At 41.8% G+C, this 20,053-nt stretch overlaps 1 protein-coding gene across 5 annotated transcripts in view; it reads left to right on the top strand.

The window, feature by feature from the left end:
- DIAPH2 (diaphanous related formin 2) overlaps nucleotides 1–20,053 on the top strand; it is an 838,844-nt gene that overhangs the window by 19,574 nt on the left and 799,217 nt on the right. For 4 of the 5 annotated variants that reach the window (XM_075132419.1, XM_075132418.1, XM_075132421.1 and 1 more), the window contains exons 2-3: nucleotides 15,660–15,692; nucleotides 18,389–18,562. In XM_075132419.1, the coding sequence (XP_074988520.1) occupies nucleotides 15,660–15,692; nucleotides 18,389–18,562 (207 nt within the window). The remainder of the gene's footprint in view (nucleotides 1–15,659; nucleotides 15,693–18,388; nucleotides 18,563–20,053) is intronic. The other variant, XM_075132420.1, reaches the window with a different exon arrangement.

Raw genomic sequence — 20,053 nt, 5'->3', positions numbered from 1 at the left:
AGTAGAGTGGAAGAATTACTTCTCCTATCTCACTTACAACATTCCTGCTAATACATCCCAGAATGATGTTTGCTTTTTTGCAACAGTGTTACACTGTTAACTCATATTTAGCTTGTGGCTCAGGATAACCCTGAGATCCTTTTGCAAAGTGCTCCTTCTTAGGCAATTATTTCCCATTGTGTATGTGTGCAACAGACTGACTCAGCAGGCAGAGAAGGCTCAGCTGGTGAAGTTTCTTTTCATCTGTTTGTCAGGCAGTAAATGTTGACCACTGTTGACTTCATAGGAAAGTTCCAGCAATCCTAGGGCCTTGTCTACACTTACAAAACAGTGGAGGTCTACACATTGAAATGCTCCTCCTGCAAAAGTAATTCCCTGCTATGCCAACAAAATAAAAGCACAGCAGTGAGAGGCATAGGCCTTATGTCAGTGTAGTTAGGACAACACGTTTTCTATGTAGACACTGCATTCCTTACATTGGCTGTTGGTTGTCATTCTTGTCCATTTCATGGTTCTGGAGCTGTGAAATTGACAAAAAAGCCAACTCCTGGAATGTCTGGTTTCCGCTCTTAGGGGCTGCCACCCAAGGCTCCTGGCTTGGGCTGCCACCTGGGCTCCCTGTTGGAAGCCTTGCTGCCCTCTAGGGTCCCAGCTGTCTGCCGGGAGCATGGCAGCCAACTGGATGCCTGGCATGGATCTTCCAGCTGAGAAGGCGATCTTCCAGGCAAGAAGCCCCAGGGGGCAGCTGGGCTCCCAGGGGGCAGCTGTGGGGAGCTGAGAGCCCTTATCTCAGTCCCTCACTCTGCCCCTCTTCAGTTAATGGAAGTGCTCCTGGTGAGGACATGCACCACTGACAGAAGGAGGGTAGTGTGGACATCAGCAACTGCAGTATTTAATGTGGTGGCTGTAAGTTGACCTAATGTAGGCCGACTTATCGTTCTAGTGTAGACGTAGCCTAAATCAGGTACCCAGAGCCAGGGAGTTAAACTGTACACACTGTAAACTTGTCTGGCATATGCTTTCTGTTCAGGCTAAAAAGCTGTCAAGGCTGATTTCCCCACTCTGGTACTTTGAGTGCAGAAGGTGGGGGCCTGCAAGGATTCTAAAAATTAATACTGGCCCTCCAGGCTTGTATTAAACTCCCAAGGTTACAGCTTTTTTCTGACATTGGATGAGATGCTGCTACCACCCAAGGGCAAAAACCACCTTGAGAACCGAGGAAGGCACACTTGGGAATTTCTTCCTGTGGGGTACCCTCAAGCCCTCTTATCCCCCTCCCTCTGGGGAAGAGCTGAGAAAGAAAACCCAGGAAATCTGTTGCCACCAGCTAATTAAACAATGTGTACACAAACCTCTTGGGACACAAAATCCAATCCTCTTATTTAAAAAGGTAAATTTTATTAAAAACAAAAAGAAAGAAAATACATTTGAAACTCAGGCTATTGCTAGGTTTATAAAACCCACTTACAAAATTTCAGTATCAAGAAAAACCTTCTTGAGGTCCAGCTTAAAGGTTACAAGCAAAACAGAAGCATTTGGGGTTAGTACGGAGTCCACAAGCCATAAAGAAATACAGAGGTAAACCTAATTGTGTCTTCCTAGATAGTTCCTGATCTACTTACTTGTCTGGAGTTTTAAATGAGTAGTTTCTAGAAGATATTTCATACCTGGCCCAAGCTCTTACAGCATAGCTGCTCTGTCCCTTCTTTCCAGGAGAACACCACAGACAGACAAAGGGGAAGTTTTCCCCCAATTTTAAGAACAGCTAGCCTTCCCATTGGCTCTTTTGGTCAGGTGCCCATTCCCTTCCTTTTACCTATGCAAGGAGACTTTTTAACTCTTTATAGGTAAAGCAAGTAGAGAACAGCTACTAACAGGGATTTTATAGCTAACTGGCTGGCTGGGTCCATAAAAGGGAGATTACCCCCCTATTTCATTTATCACAGAGGCTGTCAAGCACTGTAGTAAAATGTTAATACCCAGAAGCAAACATTACATTTAGTTGGATCAAAGACTGCATTGATGGACAGAGTGGTTGGTTGGGTTCCCTCATGGTGTGTTTCTGTACTTTCACCCATTCACATATCCTCTCTGGTCTTCTTATTTCAGCCATGTATTTGTTTACCAGTCCTTGGTGAGATGTTAATGAGAGGGGATACCTCTGTACATGCTTTGCCTTAGCGAGACCGAGAGTTGGGGATGAGGTCCAGACAAACCTTTCATCTTCTTCACCTCTCTCAAGTTTGAAGAATATTGTTTTTTCATGGCACTGAGTGAAGCTGCCCAGCCATTTCTCCTTGAGGAGGAGGAGAACACCCTTTCTAGGTGGATAGGCTTTATTAAAAGAAGCAAAACAAGTGACTTGCAAAAGCATACATGATGTGAATTCTGAACAAAGTCTGGTGTGGAGTGAAGTGTCCTTAATGGGCCATCACCACATAATGTCTGGCTCTAATATAAATTTTACCTGGTGGGTGCTACGTAGGAATAAAACACACATGTATGATGCCAGTACATAGCCAATATTAAAAACTACAAAAAACAAAATGACACATGCATATAAGCAGGATAATCATACTTAGCAAATCGTAACCATTGACGCCTTACATGACACGCTTTGGATATGACCTTTTATATCCTGAATATTGCCACGGTTAAACAACTGCAACAAATCTTGTACAATCAGACAGCATCACAGTAGGTTCCCGTTCTCAGAAAGGAAAATTTCTGATCTCCAGAAGGTATGTTCCTTCTGATGGTCCAACAGGCAGCCAGACTAGCCTTTTCCTTGCTTTGTAGAGATTTACTTTGGCCTCATTGCATCTGCTTAACTTCTGCCTATTAGGGCATCTGCCAGAAGCTGCACGTCATGATCTAAAAAGTTGCCTAATGTGTTTTTTTTTTTTTTTAAGTTGAGTTGGAAAGTGTTTGCATTCCCACATGCTCTGGGAAATGGCATACTCTGGGGAAGAAGGTTCTGTAGTCATGTGAAATAGCAGCTTAGTAAATGTTTGACTACCTGGCTCAAGTACTGCAATTAATAGATTAAACTGGATACAAAAAGACAGAATATCAGTGCTTCCCAAATAGCAGAATGGAATTGGCTTGAAGTACATTACTATCACGTGTCCTTTATTCAGAAATGTAAATGGGCAACAGTCCAGACGCTCTGTGGCAAATGCTTTAACATATTTCAGACCTTAAGTTTAACCTTAGCTCTGAATTTCTGGGTTCATAATGCTTATTTTTGGGATAAAAACTTTTTTTAAAAAAATGTTTTACCCTAAAGCATCTTTGAATTTGGACTCCATCTAAGTATAGTCTTCTTGAGAAACTTCCTTTTTGTCAGTCAACATTTCATATATGGATGCTAAACCCTTTTATTGTGTTGATATCTCTAATAAATTGAGTATAAAAAATATTGCTCCTCTCGGTGGTACCAGAATTCTGGTGCCTTGCAAATTCTCTTCCTAGTGAAGGATAAATCAGTGATATGGAGTCTAAGTATGTTTGAAATGGTACTTGATGTAATTATGTACACAACAGTCCTGGATCAGGTGGTCACAATCAGAATGCAGGCAGTCCCTTCATGGAAATCTCGGCCTAGTGCCTGGTTCCTGGCACCAACGATGTAAAAAATCAATTTTAGCAGAGCGCAAATCTTATTGCTGTTTGTAACAGCTTCATCTAAGTCAGGGTTTCTCAAAGGTGGGGCTTGGACAATCCCAGGTGGTCTTCCCTGGGTGTAGTTTGCAGGGAGTGGCATGGGGGGGTTCCCCCCCCCCCAAAAAACAGTGTACGTTGGCAGAGTGGTAGACTGCAATGGCTCCCACTCAGGGCTGGAGGAGCCCAGCCCTAGAGAGTGGCAGGGGGTGAAGTGGAGCTGGTGGGTGGGAGAGAAGGGGCTGGCCCCGAGGGACAGTGGCTAGAGGAGGCTGGTGGGTTCACTGTTTTTCCCACTCCAAGCTGCTTCACCCTGTAATCCGTGGCTGTTGGGGGTGGGAGGGTGAGTGTGGCTGATCCCAGGACTGGAGCCGTTGTCCAGCTGGGTAGGGGGTGGGCAATGCTTCCTTGCCCTTGCTGAGCCAACGGGCCAGCCCCTAGGCCACCGCTTCCTGTGGCCATGGTGCTCAGGGGGCGTATCTCTAGGGGGAGCCCCTGGACTCAGAAGCTCCTCCCTGTGCATCCCATTTTGGACACCCAGCCAGAAGCTGCTGCTCTCTGGCTGCTGTTGTCAAGAGGCAAGGAGTGGGCTGGGCCTGGGGTGCGAGGCCACGGAAGGGAGCTTGGGGTAATGGGGGAGGGAGGAGGCAGGGGGGCTAGGGAGGAGGTGGCTGGGGGATGCACCGGGGGCCCAGTGGGCCTCAGGGAAAAAAATTTGGAACACTTGATCTAAATGGAAATTTACATAGCTGAAATATCCAGAAAAGCACTTTCAACACTACTTGCTAGCAGACTACAAGTTGTAAAATTATGTAATGCTGCCAACTGGGGACTGTGCCAAAGGTAGATTTGGGATGTAAGAGGAAGAAGAAATAGCTTCTTTCTTCAGAGAAAATGAATTACCTTTCAGAACATAGCAGCTGTTTCCCACTGCTGTGAATGGGACTGAGGCAATAGGCTGCCCACAGGAAAGCTGCCCTGTGTGCAGCAGGTGAGTGGAGGAGCGACTGTCTTTGTCTATTCAACAAGGTGAAGGAGGTAATATTTTTTTATTGGACCCACTTCTGTTGTTGAAAGAGACAAGCTTTCGAGCTATACAGAACTCTTCTGTTTTTGCCTGTGGTACTCTGTGGCCCTGTCTCTTTTGAGAATAGGGAAACAGCCATTTTCAAAGGTGACAGTTGCTCATGAAATCATTTGAAAGCAGTGTCTTCTGTTGCTGAAGATGAAGTTAAAAACAATTGGACCAAAAAGACAATTAATTATCGCTTGCTGCCTTCCTAAACTGTCAGGGAAATCTCAGAGACCAGTGCCAGTCCACTGATAGGTTGTTGAGAAACACTGACCTATTTAACTTGAGAAAAGGTTGGGGCATCTCTGGGAGAAAAATTCGGATAGTAAATGGAGGCTTAATTTAACAGACAAGGGTATGGAAGATCCAATGACGGGAAAACTATTCAGAATAGAAATAAGCAGCAAATTTTTAACATTGATAATTAACCATTGGAACAGTTTATCTCGGGGATGTGACGAAAATCCATCATTTGGTCTTTAAATCAAGATTCAATGTCTTTATAAAAGGCAGTATGTAGCATTACAGCTCAGCCAGGAGTTACGGCTTTGATGCAGGAACCATTTTAAATTCGGTGGCTTGTGTTATGAAGCAAAGTAGACATAATGATAATGGTACATCTGGCATTAAAAGCTGTGCATCAGTAGAGTTTGTCCTGCCAACTTGCAGTCAGGTGGTGTGTGTCTGTGTTGGAAGCAATCATGTAATGGGGTGCTTCAGGAATGGTACTGCAAGTCCCTTATCTTTAATGAGCCTTATGCACTCCAGTTACGCTAACAGCTTCACCCATGCCCTACACCACAATAAGGGGGGAGTCAATGGAACAGTCCTCTCCTGGACATACCACAACCCTTGGTTAGCTTAAGTAATTTTGTGGACGAGTATTGAAGAGAGAGCTTGTTTTTTCTAGTCCTTGATTTAAATTTGGTGGGCTGCCAATGTAGGAAACTGCTTCAAGGGTCTAACGCTTGATGTTAGGGTGTACCTCTATGTTAAATCAGATTAAGTCAACCATGAAAATTGAATATTAGAGGATAGGGTTGTACAAAATCAGTTGTATTGACTAATGGAAGCTAGCTGAAAATTTTGTGCTTAATTTACTATCTTTTTGTACCTCAAAATGTGTCCAGTGCTGTTAATATATTTACTTCTATCTGCTTGATTTCTCTAGGCTTTTAACATACACTGTATGGAACTATCTTTATACATGTGTACAATCTTTGTCATTATCATAACACTTCATGCCTTAAAGAAAGTAAAAGTTAAGATCGAGTACTGATGTGGTGTGCATCAAAAAAAAAAGTGCATGGAATGCCAAGTAGTGATTGTACAGAAGCCTTGCCCCATTCACTGTAGTGACTTTCAGTAGGCACTTCAATTAGCCATGCCCGTATGTGCAGTTGATCTACGCTTTTTTCAATATTAGTAAAAATCAAGGCCTTATTTAATAAGGTAGCTGTATAAATACAGAATTAATGTTTGAAAAGTAAGGACCAAATATAAGCCTAAACAGTAGTGCACCCAAGTTGAAATTACACTTGTGGGAACTGTTAACTTCTCACGTTAGGCTTCAGAACTACATCAGATTAATGATAAAAAGGATAGTATATAAAATGAGCAGCAACTATTGGAAAAAAAAAATCTCATCTGTAAATACCCTAAAATAAAATACAAAGGCAGATCTAAGGATGTGGTGCAATGGGGCAGCCACTAGTAGTTGCTACTGTGTCATGAGTAATTATATTTATCTTTACAAATTTAGGATCTTTATGACAATAGTGGGGAGTGTAATAGAAAGCATCTCCACCTCAGTACCAAAACTCCATAAATTGCTTCATATGTTCCAAAACCAGAAGCCATCTTCCTGATTTGGCAGCACAAAGCTGTCTTTAGCTCATTGTGCACTGATCAGCTTCTGCATGCTTCTCTTTCATGCTCTTCATACTGTATCTCCTTGTGCCGTTAATCTTGTAAGCTATTTCAGATAGGGAAACTTCTGTCTGGTGCAGTTGATTGAAGCTGTGTACAGATTGTTGGGATTTCTGGCAGTAAACATATAAAACACATTGATATGCTTCCATCAGCAAACTTAAATCTAGCAAAGTAATGGGTTCACATGTGCCAGAGCTGGTGGATAGCAATCCTTTTTAAAATGACGTGCATGCTGTTTGTGACATATATAAATTCAGTACTATGGAAACTTATTTTCACCGAGTAAATTGAAAAAAAAAATATTTGTTTGTATCTGTTGATAGATAGTATAGTGGTCATTTTAAAAGAACCAGATGGCCATTTCCCACCAATCTTTATTTGTTTTATGGTATCACTGAACACTCCCCCCCCCCGATCAGGATTAGGGCTCCATTCTATGAGACGCTGGAAAAACTCCTTTGAAGATAGAGACCCTGAGTGGAACAGTGTGAAATCTTATTGGGTTAATGAGGCAAAAAATGGTATTACCAGTGGTTGCCCCTGAACTGTGCTGGTAACCACTGCTGTGAGAATATGCTCTGGGAGACAACTGTTAAACTAAAATGCTCTCCCCAATCAGTATGTCAAACACAGGAGGGTGGAGAGAACCTCTTTTTAGCTTTTAAAATGGAATATGCCTCTAGTTATACTACAAGTAGTAAGTTGGGTGATCTGTCTATACAAAACGCCACATAGACATAGGAATTTTTAAAAGGTTCATTAGTTTTCATTCATAATTCTTTAACACATAATTGATTTAAATTCATTAGGATCCCTAGTCTATTTTGTAGACTGTCTAATGTTTAGTGTGAGGCTTCATTTTTTAATTTAATTTTTGGAACCATTATTGAAACTTTTTATACTAGAAATACAGTTTTTTTGCCTTAATTATGAAGGAATTATTACTTACTTTAAAGGCTATAGTTGGGTAAAGAATACAACAATAATGCTAGTTTGTTATGGCACTACTCTTGTGATAACTTTTTATGTATAATTTTTAACAAAATGTGGTTTGTAATGTTAAGCTTCAAGTATTTAATCTTCATCGTTGGATCCATTAAAAATGTGTTCAGATAACTTGGTTGTAAGAAGGGAATAGCCACATGTTTTGGACAATGCCTTTATAGCTTTTGTTAAAACATTGATTTTTTGGAAAGGTTCAGTCCATTTTACTGTGTGATGGCAAACTTAATCATTACTGATTTATGACACATTTAAAGGAAATAAACCAAAAATAAGTATGCCCATACCGCTAAAGGATGCTCTCTTCCCACCCCCCCGCCCATTTTTGGAGATTACTCTGAAATCAAGCTTTCTGGATGCATTATGCTTTACTGAATCTTCTATCACTAGAATTGCTTACAACAGAATATACAAAATTTCACTGGTATCTTTTTCCCCTTTAGTTAAATCCTTTTATTGTTTTCCCAAGTAATGACCCTAACTATTTGGAGAATATGGTACTGATGCAATTAAAACAAAGGTCGGGGGGGCTCTATAGGGGAAAAATACTAAGTGGACAGCCTCCTGAGTGACACTTGAGCTCTTTGGTTATTGTCTGAGACTTGAGAGTTTTTCATGGAAGTAAAAATGAAAAGCAATTTCTTGCTAAATATTTACATCATTACACATGAACAAAGAAGCCAGAGATGTGGAGGTGATGAAGCATAACCAAATAGGATGCAGGGCACAAGGTTGGTAGAGGGTGACCTTTAGCTGAAATCGGTTGGCCTGCTCTTTGAGTGATCCACTCTCTTGAGTGCCATGTAGACAAGCATGAAGAAAATAGAGAAGAGAAGAAATTGAGAGAAAACCCTAGAATATGAGGGGAAAAAACATGCTGTCCACTTGCTTAAATATCTTGGAGATACTTCAGTTGAATAAAGAAACTCTGAAGATCTAGAAAGCAGTTAAAAACTTCATTATATGCTGGGATTTCTGGCACCTTCAAAATATTGTTTAGTTGATAATAGCCATCAAAATATCAAGGAAATTTGGTGGTGTTCCCAGTACTGGTCATTTGCCTTCTATGAAAAATGGCTCTCAGTAAAATACAAGCTTAACCGTGAGCAGAACCAGTATTACTTGAAAACAAACAAATAATTCCCCCCCCGCCTCTCCCAAGTGTAGTAAAAAGTAGGATACAATTGTGGGCTTAATAAGGCAAAACTAATGTCAGTTATAAGCTATTAAATCTTAGATACGTTATTGATGTGATAGAGTGCTACACTAAATTCTATTTCAAAATTAATTAGATTGAAACTTGGCACAGAGAGTCAGCAGAGTAATGTTACTTGTACTTTTTATGACTGGTAAAGGGGTGCTGCATAGTTCTTTTGGTCTCATTATGGTCTTTATTGATATGGAAAAGAAGAAAGTGTATTAATTCAGATAAAAATTCAGAACCCAGTGAGACCTCCAGGGGACCTAGATGAGAAGAAAAAATTGGACTGAAGAAAACGAGGAATTATGGCAAAGTAAGCTAATTCTTCAGGAGGCGAAAAATGGGAAACTGTGTTATGGGATGTGATAAATGAAGGGGGCTGGGTAGGTCTCTTTTATGGACACCCAGTTAGCTATAAAATCCCTGTTAGTAGCTGTTTTCTCCTTGCTTTACCTGTAAATGGTTAAGTCCATGGGTGAAAGGGAGGGAGTGGGCACCTGACCAAAAGAGCCAATGGGAAGGCTAGAACTTAAAATTGGAGGGAACACAACTTCCCCTTTGTCTGTCTGTGGTGCTTTCCTGGAGAGGAGGGGCAGAGCAGCTATGCTTTAAGAGCTTGGGCCAGGTGTGAAACATCATCTGATCATACCTAGAAACTACTCCATGTCTAGTTGGCAGCCAGTATCAAGTGGAGTGCCCCAAGGGTCGGTCCTGGGGCCGGTTTTGTTCAATATCTTCATAAATGATCTGGAGGATGGTGTGGATTGCACTCTCAGCAAATTTGCGGATGATACTAAACTGGGAGGAGTGGTAGATACGCTGGAGGGGAGGGATAGGATACAGAAGGACCTAGACAAATTGGAGGATTGGGCCAAAAGAAATCTGATGAGGTTCAATAAGGATAAGTGCAGGGTCCTGCACTTAGGACGGAAGAATCCAATGCACCGCTACAGACGAGGGACCGAATGGCTAGGCAGCAGTTCTGCGGAAAAGGACCTAGGGGTGACAGTGGACGAGAAGCTGGATATGAGTCAGCAGTGTGCCCTTGTTGCCAAGAAGGCCAATGGCATTTTGGGATGTATAAGTAGGGGCATAGCGAGCAGATCGAGGGACGTGATCGTTCCCCTCTGTTCGACATTGGTGAGGCCTCATCTGGAGTACTGTGTCCAGTTTTGGGCCCCACACTTCAAGAAGGATGTGGATAAATTGGAGAGAGTCCAGCGAAGGGCAACAAAAATGATTAGGGGTCTGGAACACATGACTTATGAGGAGAGGCTGAGGGAGCTGGGATTGTTTAGCCTGCAGAAGAGAAGAATGAGGGGGGATTTGATAGCTGCTTTCAACTACCTGAAAGGGGGTTCCAAAGAGGGTGGCTCTAGACTGTTCTCAGTGGTAGCAGATGACAGAACGAGGAGTAATGGTCTCAAGTTGCAGTGGGGGAGGTTTAGATTGGATATTAGGAAAAACTTTTTCACTAGGAGGGTGGTGAAACACTGGAATACGTTACCTAGGGAGGTGGTAGAATCTCCTTCCTTAGAGGTTTTTAAGGTCAGGCTTGACAAAGCCCTGGCTGGGATGATTTAACTGGGAATTGGTCCTGCTTCGAGCAGGGGGTTGGACTAGATGACCTTCAGGGGTCCCTTCCAACCCTGATATTCTATGATTCTATACGCATTTGAAACACACAGATATGTAAATAGACCAGGAAATGTCTAGGAAGATGTGGTTAGGTTTATTTCTTTTTATTTCTTTATGGTATGTGGACTCCTCTGTGCTAACCCCAAATACTTTTGTTTTGCTTGTAACCTTTAAGCTGGACCTCAAAGTTATTCTTGATTCTTAAATTTTGTATTTTTTTTTTAAATCTAGCATTAGCCTAAATTTCCAGATGTATCTTCTTTCTTTTTTTATTCTTAATAAAATGTACCTTTTTTAAGGATAGGATTGAATTTTTGCGTCCTAAGAGGTTTGTGGACATGTTGTTGGATTAGCTGGTGGCAACAGCTGATTCCCTTGGTTTTCCCTCCCAGCTCTTCCCCGGGGTGGGTGGGGATGTTTGTGTTTGTGAGAGAGAGTGAGTACACCACAGGAAGAAATTCCCAAATGCGCTTTCCTGGGTTCTCAAAGGGGTTTTTGCCCTTGGGTGGTGGCAGCATCTACCCGTCCAAGGTCAGAGAAAAGCTGTAACCCTGGGATTTTAATACAAGCTTGGAGTGTTAATTTTTAGAATCCTTGCGGGCCCCCACCTTCTGTGCTCGAAGGACCAGAGTGGGGATTCAGCCTTGACATGGGAGGAGGATGCTTTTAATCACTATTGTTTAGAAAGGTGATAAACAAGGTTAGAAAATTGTGAAAGACTTCAGGTACATAAATTGAAGCCCACAAGCTAGCTGCTATGGAGGCAAAGAAAAGCCAGTGCTGTTGAACTTTATTTGCAGACTTTAATGACTAAACAGGAGACAATAATTCAGTATTTAACATTAAACAGAGTTTAAGAATTGGTGTTCAAGGAGAAGGTAATAAACAGTATGTGTGAATCTTGGCTAAAAATTGGGATGGTTAAATAAAAATACACTAACTCCTCACTTAAAGTCGTCCCGCTTAACATTGTTTTGTTATGTTACTGATCAATTAGGGAACATGCTCATTTAAAGTTGTGCAATGCTTCCTTATAATGTTGTTTGGCAGCCACCTGCTTTGTCCACTGCTTGCAGAAAGAGCAGCCCTTTGCAGATAGCTGGTGGGGGCTTGGAACCAGGGTAGACTGGTAGCCCCCCCATAGGCTCCCTAGGTCCCTGTGCAGCAGCAGCCGAGGAGGCTATCAGTTCAGACAGTTCCCTGTCCCTCTCCCAACTGCCATGTGCTGCTCCTGCTCTCTGCTTTGGAACTGCTCCTGGGAGCCTCCTGCTTGCTTTGTGGGGCTGGTGGTGGGGGGGAAGAGGGAGGCTAATATTGGGGTCTCCCCCTCCCCCTTGCCATCCGCTTACCCTGTCTCCATAGAGTGGGGAGTGGGGTGGGGGTGGGACGGGACATGACAGGGCTTAGGACGGAGGGAGCTTGAAGGAAGGAGCTGCTGTCTCAGCTTCCTGATCTAAAAAGGCAGTGTACTTAGTCTCTCTCCCTCTCCCCTCCCCTCCCTCTCTCCCACACATAGGGTGTGTCTCTGTCTCTGTCTGCCATGCTGTTTCCCCTCCGTCCATTTGTGTTGTCTTGTACAGTGTGAGGCTATATTAACAACTATGTGTTAACCCTTGGGGGCTCAGCTGATTGCTAGTTCATCATTTAGCAGTAAGGCATTCCCTGGGAAATATCCCATCCTCTTCCACCGTCTAACTTCATCACCTCAACCAAGCTTCACAATCATCATTGCTGTATACAGTATTAAATTGTTTAAAACTTATACTGTGTGTGTGTGTGTATATATATATAGTCTTTTGTCTGGTGAAATTTTTTTCCCTGGAACCTAACCCCGCCCTCCATTTACATTAATTCTTATGGGGAAATTGGATTCGCTTAACATCATTTTGCTTAAAGTCGCATTTTTCAGGAACATAACTACGACGTTAAGCGAGGAGTTACTGTATATTTCAAGTTTCTGTTTAGGGTTGTTCAGGGTTGATCTCACAGGTGCTGGAATGAAAGTGGGTTACATGAAGCAATTTTGCTTAAATTTAACTTTTTAAAAAAGAAGTCTTTGAAAAAGGGTGGAATGTATCTGTGTGGAAACACCAGTTAATGACACGTACCTAGGCAGGTTCTGTGTATCAATCATGCACAAATTGAGTGACTTCATGACTCTTCAGATCATGGTTAGTCACGCATTTCAGGCCCAGTGGAAATGGACCTAAAGGGTAAATGATCGAGCCTTTTCATGTTAAAACAGATATCAAATAGTAAGAATAAATAACTGGTTACTAACGGGCTTACCAGCTGCCATAGACTATGAATTACACTTTGATTTGATAGCTTTGGTTTAACCATGCACGTATTCTGGACTACAAACATGCATGGAGGCAGATTGATCAATATTTTATGACTTCAGCTACTGAGGACATAACCATTACTGTCACATAAGTAGTTAACCTTCCTAAGGCCAAAGTTGACAAATCTTAATGGCTAAAATTAAGTCCACATTTAGATACCTGAATGGAACTGGCCTCTTTCAGAAGTGCAGAACAATCATTTCCTAGTGGGAACACCTGTCGAAATCAGTTAAAATTAAAACCTTTAGATTGTAGCTTTGCTGTTCTGAAATATTTCAAAAATAATAATTGCCAAGTAAAAATATCCCCATTGAGGTATGAGTTAATGGAAATTTTGGGCCTGTAATTTGAATTTTCAAAATACTAAATGTGTAGTGTGGTATTCACTACTTTTGCTGAGGTATTATTTAAATATCTAAGTGTGAGCTTTGTACATTCTGAGTTGCAGGGCCAAGAGGAGGGAGAATTGAAAAGTTACTTATAGTTATTCTAAGCAACTCACTTTAGTGTTAAGAAACCATTATAAACTTCATGAATAAAATGAATTCCCATATTAAACTGTTTTTACTGTCATTAGTTAATAAAATTAAGTTTTCTAAAGTCTTTGAGAAAAGCCACATAAGAATTAAATTCTATGATTAAAAACAAGTAAATAATTTTAGGTTTTGAGAGTTTTTCCGGAGCTTTTTCAGAAGCATTGTACAATTTAAATCTGTAGGTCATACTTGAGAACTGGCAGAATGAAAGCCAGGCCCCCTAGCCTGAAGCACTGGGGACTCCAGCAGGGGTTCCCTCATTTTGTGGGGTTATGGGCACCTCAGCCTGTTACCTCCTGTGTGGGCAGCAGGTCCGTGGGTGTAGGCAAGATTGTGGTGCAGCTGCCAGGTAAGGAAGCATTGGGATGTGCTGAGCACCGGTTGCAGCCCTGCAAAACATGCCTGTAACTCAGAAAGACCTGTCTTGGTGCTTCCTTTCCTGGCTGCAAATCTGCCTGTGGTCCGGTCTCCTTTTCCCCTACACCCCCAGCCCCCAAAATGAATAAGTGTCAGGCCTGTTGCTAGTATCCAAATACCATTAACATTAAAGACAGTTGGATGGTTTGGTTCCTGGCAACAGTTGCTATTAACATGAAGTTTGTTAATATTAGGGTTGCAATTAAGCAACATCCACTGTAACTCAAGGTGAGCTGTATGAGCCAGTAACGGGGCAGTCTCCAAATACTTGAGTAAAACATTGGCTGCTACTTTGAGAGTACAGTATATGCAAAACTGGAGAGTGTAGGGGAGCTTGTCTGTCAAACCGGTAAGCCTTGCTGGGAGGTTAAGGAGTACAATAGCAAGTGGTAGCACTGGTAACAAAAGGGCTACTTTGTGGGTGGTAGAAGCATTAACTACACTGGTTGAGCTATCACAAGTGCTGCTGTCTTTGAAGCTCCCCTTAGTTTCCAGAACCTAATGCTTTATTTTACACAGTATCCATTACTGATGGCACAATATTTGGTGGTTTCAGAGTTCATTAGTGCTTGTCAATTTGATGATTGACCTGGATATAGAATGTAGGGCAGCGTAAGTGGATGATCTGGCAATAAAGAAAGATGAAATATTCACAGTAAAGCAATGTCTGCAGCCTTTGGATACCGTAGACAGTGAAGGAGTAGTGACTGAGTTGCAAACCATAGCAAGTGGATGATTGGATAGGTTTTGGGTTGCTCCCCTACCCTGGTGAATATTCTCCAAAAGCGTTGTGCAATTTCTCCTCCCTGAGGAAATTATCAGTTTTTCAGGGCTCCATCTTGTCAAGGCTCTTGTTCCGAATGTAGGAGAGGCTGTTAACAGTGCAACATAACTATGTGGGTTGCAGTGGCTATAGTATGCTGCTGATGCACAGCTTTTTACTTAGCCATATCTGAGCTAGCTAAAGCTACACTACTGAGTATCTGCGGGAGACTGGTACATGAAAGAAAGCTAGCTGGGTGAGTAAAACATAGTCCCTATAAAATTATATTGCTTTGATTGTCTGGATGGGGAAAGCAATTAGAATAAATGGGAAGGGCTCCGTTTAGATACTCCATCACTGAGATATGGGATCTTTAATGGAGGGACCACACTATAGCTAATTCTCTGCCATGCTGGCAAATAACTATCAATTCATGGTTTTGGATAGCTCATGTAAATCAGTGACATTTTTCTCTAGAACTCTGGAATGGTTCCTGCTCAAACTACCAAAGCCATTACTAACTCAATGGTTCTTAAGTAGTATGTGGTGACAGTTACCTGAAATATACATTACTTTTTAATGTGAGCCAGGTGAGATCAAAATAAAGCTTTTAAAGAAATGAAACATTGACACTGCTAGATCTGTCCAGATTGAGTCTTCTGGCAAAATTGAGAGAAGGGTGCTCCTGCTGGAAATAACTTCCTCCACACAAATCTTAAATCATCAAATTTTCAAGTTGTAAAACTAAGTAAACTCGGACTTAGATATAACAGTTCTTGCACTGGTTACTAGAATCCCAGAGTGAGTTTGATGAAAAGTGTTTAAGTTTGATGCTGTATGGTATGTCGAAATTAATAACTTAACATCCTACAACTCATCTTTCTGGGTGGAGGGAAAGTAATGCCCTGTAAGGGGTTATAATTATCTGTCTTGCTAGCTTAAACCCATTAATAAATCTCAATTTGTTTCTATTAAATCAGCTAAAGGAGGATTTTAGTTACTGTTTCCACATTAATGTACAAGAGCTTAATTTTTTCTTTGTTTCACACAAAGGTAACTTGCTTTTTCTTTTTTCTTTGGTTTTTAATAGAACATTCAAATAAAAACTTTGGCAGATGATGTGGTAAGGTCTTCATGGCAACTTTTGTCTACAGTGCATGCTGTCTTACTCAAAAGGTTGTGGACAATGTAGCCTGTATTTAAAGGATATTAAATGTTTCACTTGTTGGGTTCTACAAATATTTGCAGTAATTGGGGGTGGTAAAAAACTGTAAATTAATTTATAGGTAAAAATACCAATCTGTCGCAGCTATTCTTAAATCCAGTATTTTGAATGATTGTCACTATCCCCAAATGCTTGATTTAGGTCAAAAATACATTAAGCAAAAGGGATGCAGCTTATATAGGGTTACCTGTTTTCAGTTTTGGTAAAGTAAGTCTTACAGTACTAACTTATTCCTTGCTCCCCCTTCCCCATTTCATGAAAAGTCAAGTGGAATTGAAAACCAAATTTGAGTCTTGAATAAGTTGTAAGTGTTAATTGTAGACAACCAAACTTTTAACCTATTGATTTGTTACTTAACAATATGTAAAACAGTTTAAGTTAATCACTTTTATGAAAAAAATTCTACAAAAAATACACCTGTAACCTTAAATAAGCTGCTTAAGCCTGTTGCAAACGGGCAGCGAGTTACATTCTCTCGTGGTGCCCCGGGCTCCGGCAATATTCAGGGCCCGGGTGCCTGGCTCCACCAATGTTTGGGGCTGGGTCTCCCCCCGGCCCCACCTGCTGCGCCCCTGCGCCTCCCTTGAGTGTCCCCCGGCCTCCTTGTTGTCCCCGCGCACCTCCCTGGGCCCTGGAGCAGAGCATCCCTGCTTCTCCCCTGTAGCTTCATGCTGCCTCCCTGCATCAACTGCTGCCGCAGGGTCCTAGTGCCCCCCAACCACCAGTGTCAGGGTAGGCTGCCCCTGCCCTTCCCCCTCACACCCTTTCGTTTTCCAGCAGGACCCTCCACCAGTACAGCTGCCCTCCACCCCCCGCCTGCACTCACTGCTCCTGCCCCACGCTGGGCAAGGGGCAGCCCCATCCACCACCCCCAGTGAGGCTACAGTGAGGGGCAACAGGAGGGGAGAAGGTGCATGTAGCCCCCGCCCCGGCATCCACCACAGGGGAGGCGAGGGAGATTCCTGGACCTGAGTGTGACCCTAGGAGCACATGCAGTGACAGTGCTGGGGGTGAGTGTGCTGTCGGGGGAGGGGAGGAGGTGCTCTCCCTCAGAGCTCGTTGTTGCTGGCGGGGAAAGGGCTGGGGGGAGTCCTCCTCTCTGGCCCCAGTCCCAGCTTGCCTGCACCCCAAACTCATCCCCAGCCCTGCCCCACCCCAACCCTCTGCCCTAGCCCTGCCTCTCCAACACCCCAATCCCCTCATCTCCAGCCCCAGCTAGAGCCCTCACCCCCCACACCCTGACCCTCTGCCCCAACCCTGATCCCCCTCCTACATGCCAAACCCTCATCCCCAGACCCACCCCTGCACTCCCCCAAACTCCCTCCCAGAGCCTGCACCCCTCCTGCACTCCAATCCCCTGCCCCAGGCCAGGGCTTGCACTTCAGACGTCCTCCCCCACCCAAACACCCTCCCAGAGCTTGGGCAGGTGGGGGGGTGGAGTTTGGGCAGGGGCGGGTTCTGGGCACCACCAAAATTTCTGCAAACCTGCCACCCCTGGTTGCAAATGGACTGTTTTACTGAATCCGTCTTCTTAAGGCTGTTCGATTCCATAAAATATACCTCAATAATGAGATTTGTTAAATGGTTTGTTTGCATTGATGTTAAAGCAGACATAACAAGTATTTCATTCTTCAGTTGGTGGTATAAGATAACAGGTTTTCTGACTAACAGCTTTCCGGGTAGAATTGTGCATTAATTAATATGGTAACAAACAGCCTTAGAATGAAGGATCACAAGATCACTCTAACTGGTGGAATGATTCTTTCTCCTCTTGTAATAATAAACTAACTGAGTATGCATGCGCTTCTAAAGGGGGGAAAAGGAATACAACCCATTCAGTTTTAGTTAAGAACCTTCATTGCAGATCACATGGTATGCTTTTACTAATGTCCGGCAAGTGTATTAAACTGTGAATGGCTGTTTCTATGCAGTAAAACGATTGACTGATTTGTGACACTCCGTGCTAATTACAAGAGACTGTACTCAACAATAGAAAAGTTGGTGACAAAACCTTAAGATACTTTGTATTCCTCTGTAAAATTTCTTTATGTGGCAATATTGTGTACACCTGGTGAAGCCGTGATTATCCCCAAAATTTTGCCATTTCAGCTATCCTCCAAAAACCCACCACCAGTCTTCAGGTAAAAGAGGATTGGGCAATTGTCCTCAAATTTATCAATGTTCATCAGAAATTGGCTAACAGGACTGTTACCAGTTGATGTGCAGCATGCCCTTCTCCCCGTTCCAAATATCTTGCAAGATTTTTGAGACCCTAATGTACTGGTGTGTAGCTGAATATGAGAATGGGAATTAAATGTGGTGATGTAGGCTATACTTCAGTGCCACTACTGTGGATTAAACTTAATTCTGAATGGGGGGGAAAAAAATTCTGTGAGAACGAGGAGTTTTACCAATTTATAAATAGTACAGTCTCTGATTTTTGGCCTTGCTACTTAAAATAACACTTGGTATGTTCGTTGCATCATGAGCATGCAATTTGATCAATAAAGATTTATGCTGCTTTCTCATATTGTGCATATATATATATATATATATATATAGGAATTATTTTAAAATATCTTTTATGTTTTCAGCGTGACAGATTAACCAGTTTTAGAAAATCAGCTGTAAAAAAAGAGAAACCTCTCATTCAACACCCTGATTCTCAAGCCTCTATAAGTGAATTTCCAGTTGCCCAACCATTGTTTGATGATCGTTGTATGAATTTATCAGAAAAAGAAGTTATGGATCTCTTTGAAAAAATGATGGTAAGCAATTTGCTAAGTTTTTTCTTATATTTTCATGTGTATCAACAGTTTTGAAATGTGAGATGTCAATGAATAGTTCTTCCACCTTACTTTGAGACTTGAAACTTTGGCTGCGGAGCTAGCTACTATTGTGAAACACCAAGACATATCCTATGCACTTCATACAAAGGACAGATATTTAATTTATGAGCTACATAATCTGTCAATTGACTGAATAATCAGTAAAACTTGCCTGAGTGTATGGCATGTTCAAGAGTTGCCTAATTCAGGTCTACAGAGAACCACAAAGGACTTAACAAAGGTAGAACAAATTTGAGATTGCTATCCTTGACAAATAACTGTTTTAAACAATCTTCAAATAGCACAGTTAGAGCAATACCAGAAGTTTTACTGCTTATGTGAATGTTGTGAAAGGATTAAGTGATCTCTGAAAAAGACTGGAGGGCTTACTAATACAAAAAGACCTTTTATATACAAATAACACTACATTTTCTTCAGGGTCTTAAGGTTTCATGTATAAACATTAATGTATTAGGGCCTATGATAACAGTGACATTTATGGCAAAATTACTACAATCATGCTTCTTCCTCAGTAACATGGAAACCTGCTTTTAAAAAAGCAAGTGTGTATAGCTTATGTACATCAGAGGTAATTGTATTCACATATAACTTGCAGCAAAAGACCATGGTTTGCTTTGTTTCATAGCTTTCTCAGTTCCAATTTAACTCATATTTTCTTGGAGCTACTGTATGACTGTCTATGTATAGTTTCTGTGAGTGTTAGATGACTGAGGATTTTTAACGCTTCTGAGCATGTAAGTTGAAATAGGCAATCTAATTCCTTTCCTTAGGACTGACTATTCTTTCAGAAAGCTAGCAAGTGGCAGAGCACTATTGGAACAAATAAGTAGCAAAGGGTCTTAATTGTTAATACACTACTGCTTTGATACCTAAATCAACTCCAGGAGAATCTATGTGGGAGGATTTCAGATTTTCCAGATCAATCCAATCGACCCCAGTAAAGGAAAATGTGCATGAAAGAATCAGATTTAATGCTTTAAATGACTAAGCACTTTGTTCTAAAGAGGCATTGAGAGGAACAGGTTCTTTGTGATGGCTCATTTTGGTGAGCAGATTCAATTAACTGTTGTATTTTAAGAGCTCTCAGTTGAAGTTGAAAGCATAAAAAAATCTAACAGTTTGCTACTACCACGAGTAATGGATAATTATTACCTACTGGAGGCTCTTAATTTGTCAACTGAGCACAAACAAGATGCTGAAATATGATAAGGTTTCGAGGGAGTATAATAGAAAGTTAGCATAGTTTTGTGAATGTTAAGCAACGCTAGCACATAGAAGCTTGAATCCGTGGTGTGCCAGTATAAATTAAACAGGAGCAACATGTATTCATGTTAAGAAGGTGAAAATATTTTTTTTAACCTTCGAGTGTATTATTCCAAAGTCTAAATAGAATGTTTGATTGCATCTGAA

The sequence above is a fragment of the Caretta caretta genome, chromosome 9, assembly GCF_965140235.1.
Source record: "Caretta caretta isolate rCarCar2 chromosome 9, rCarCar1.hap1, whole genome shotgun sequence".
Lineage (NCBI taxonomy): Eukaryota > Metazoa > Chordata > Testudines > Cheloniidae > Caretta > Caretta caretta.
This window is presented reverse-complemented; position numbering and strand designations above follow the sequence as displayed.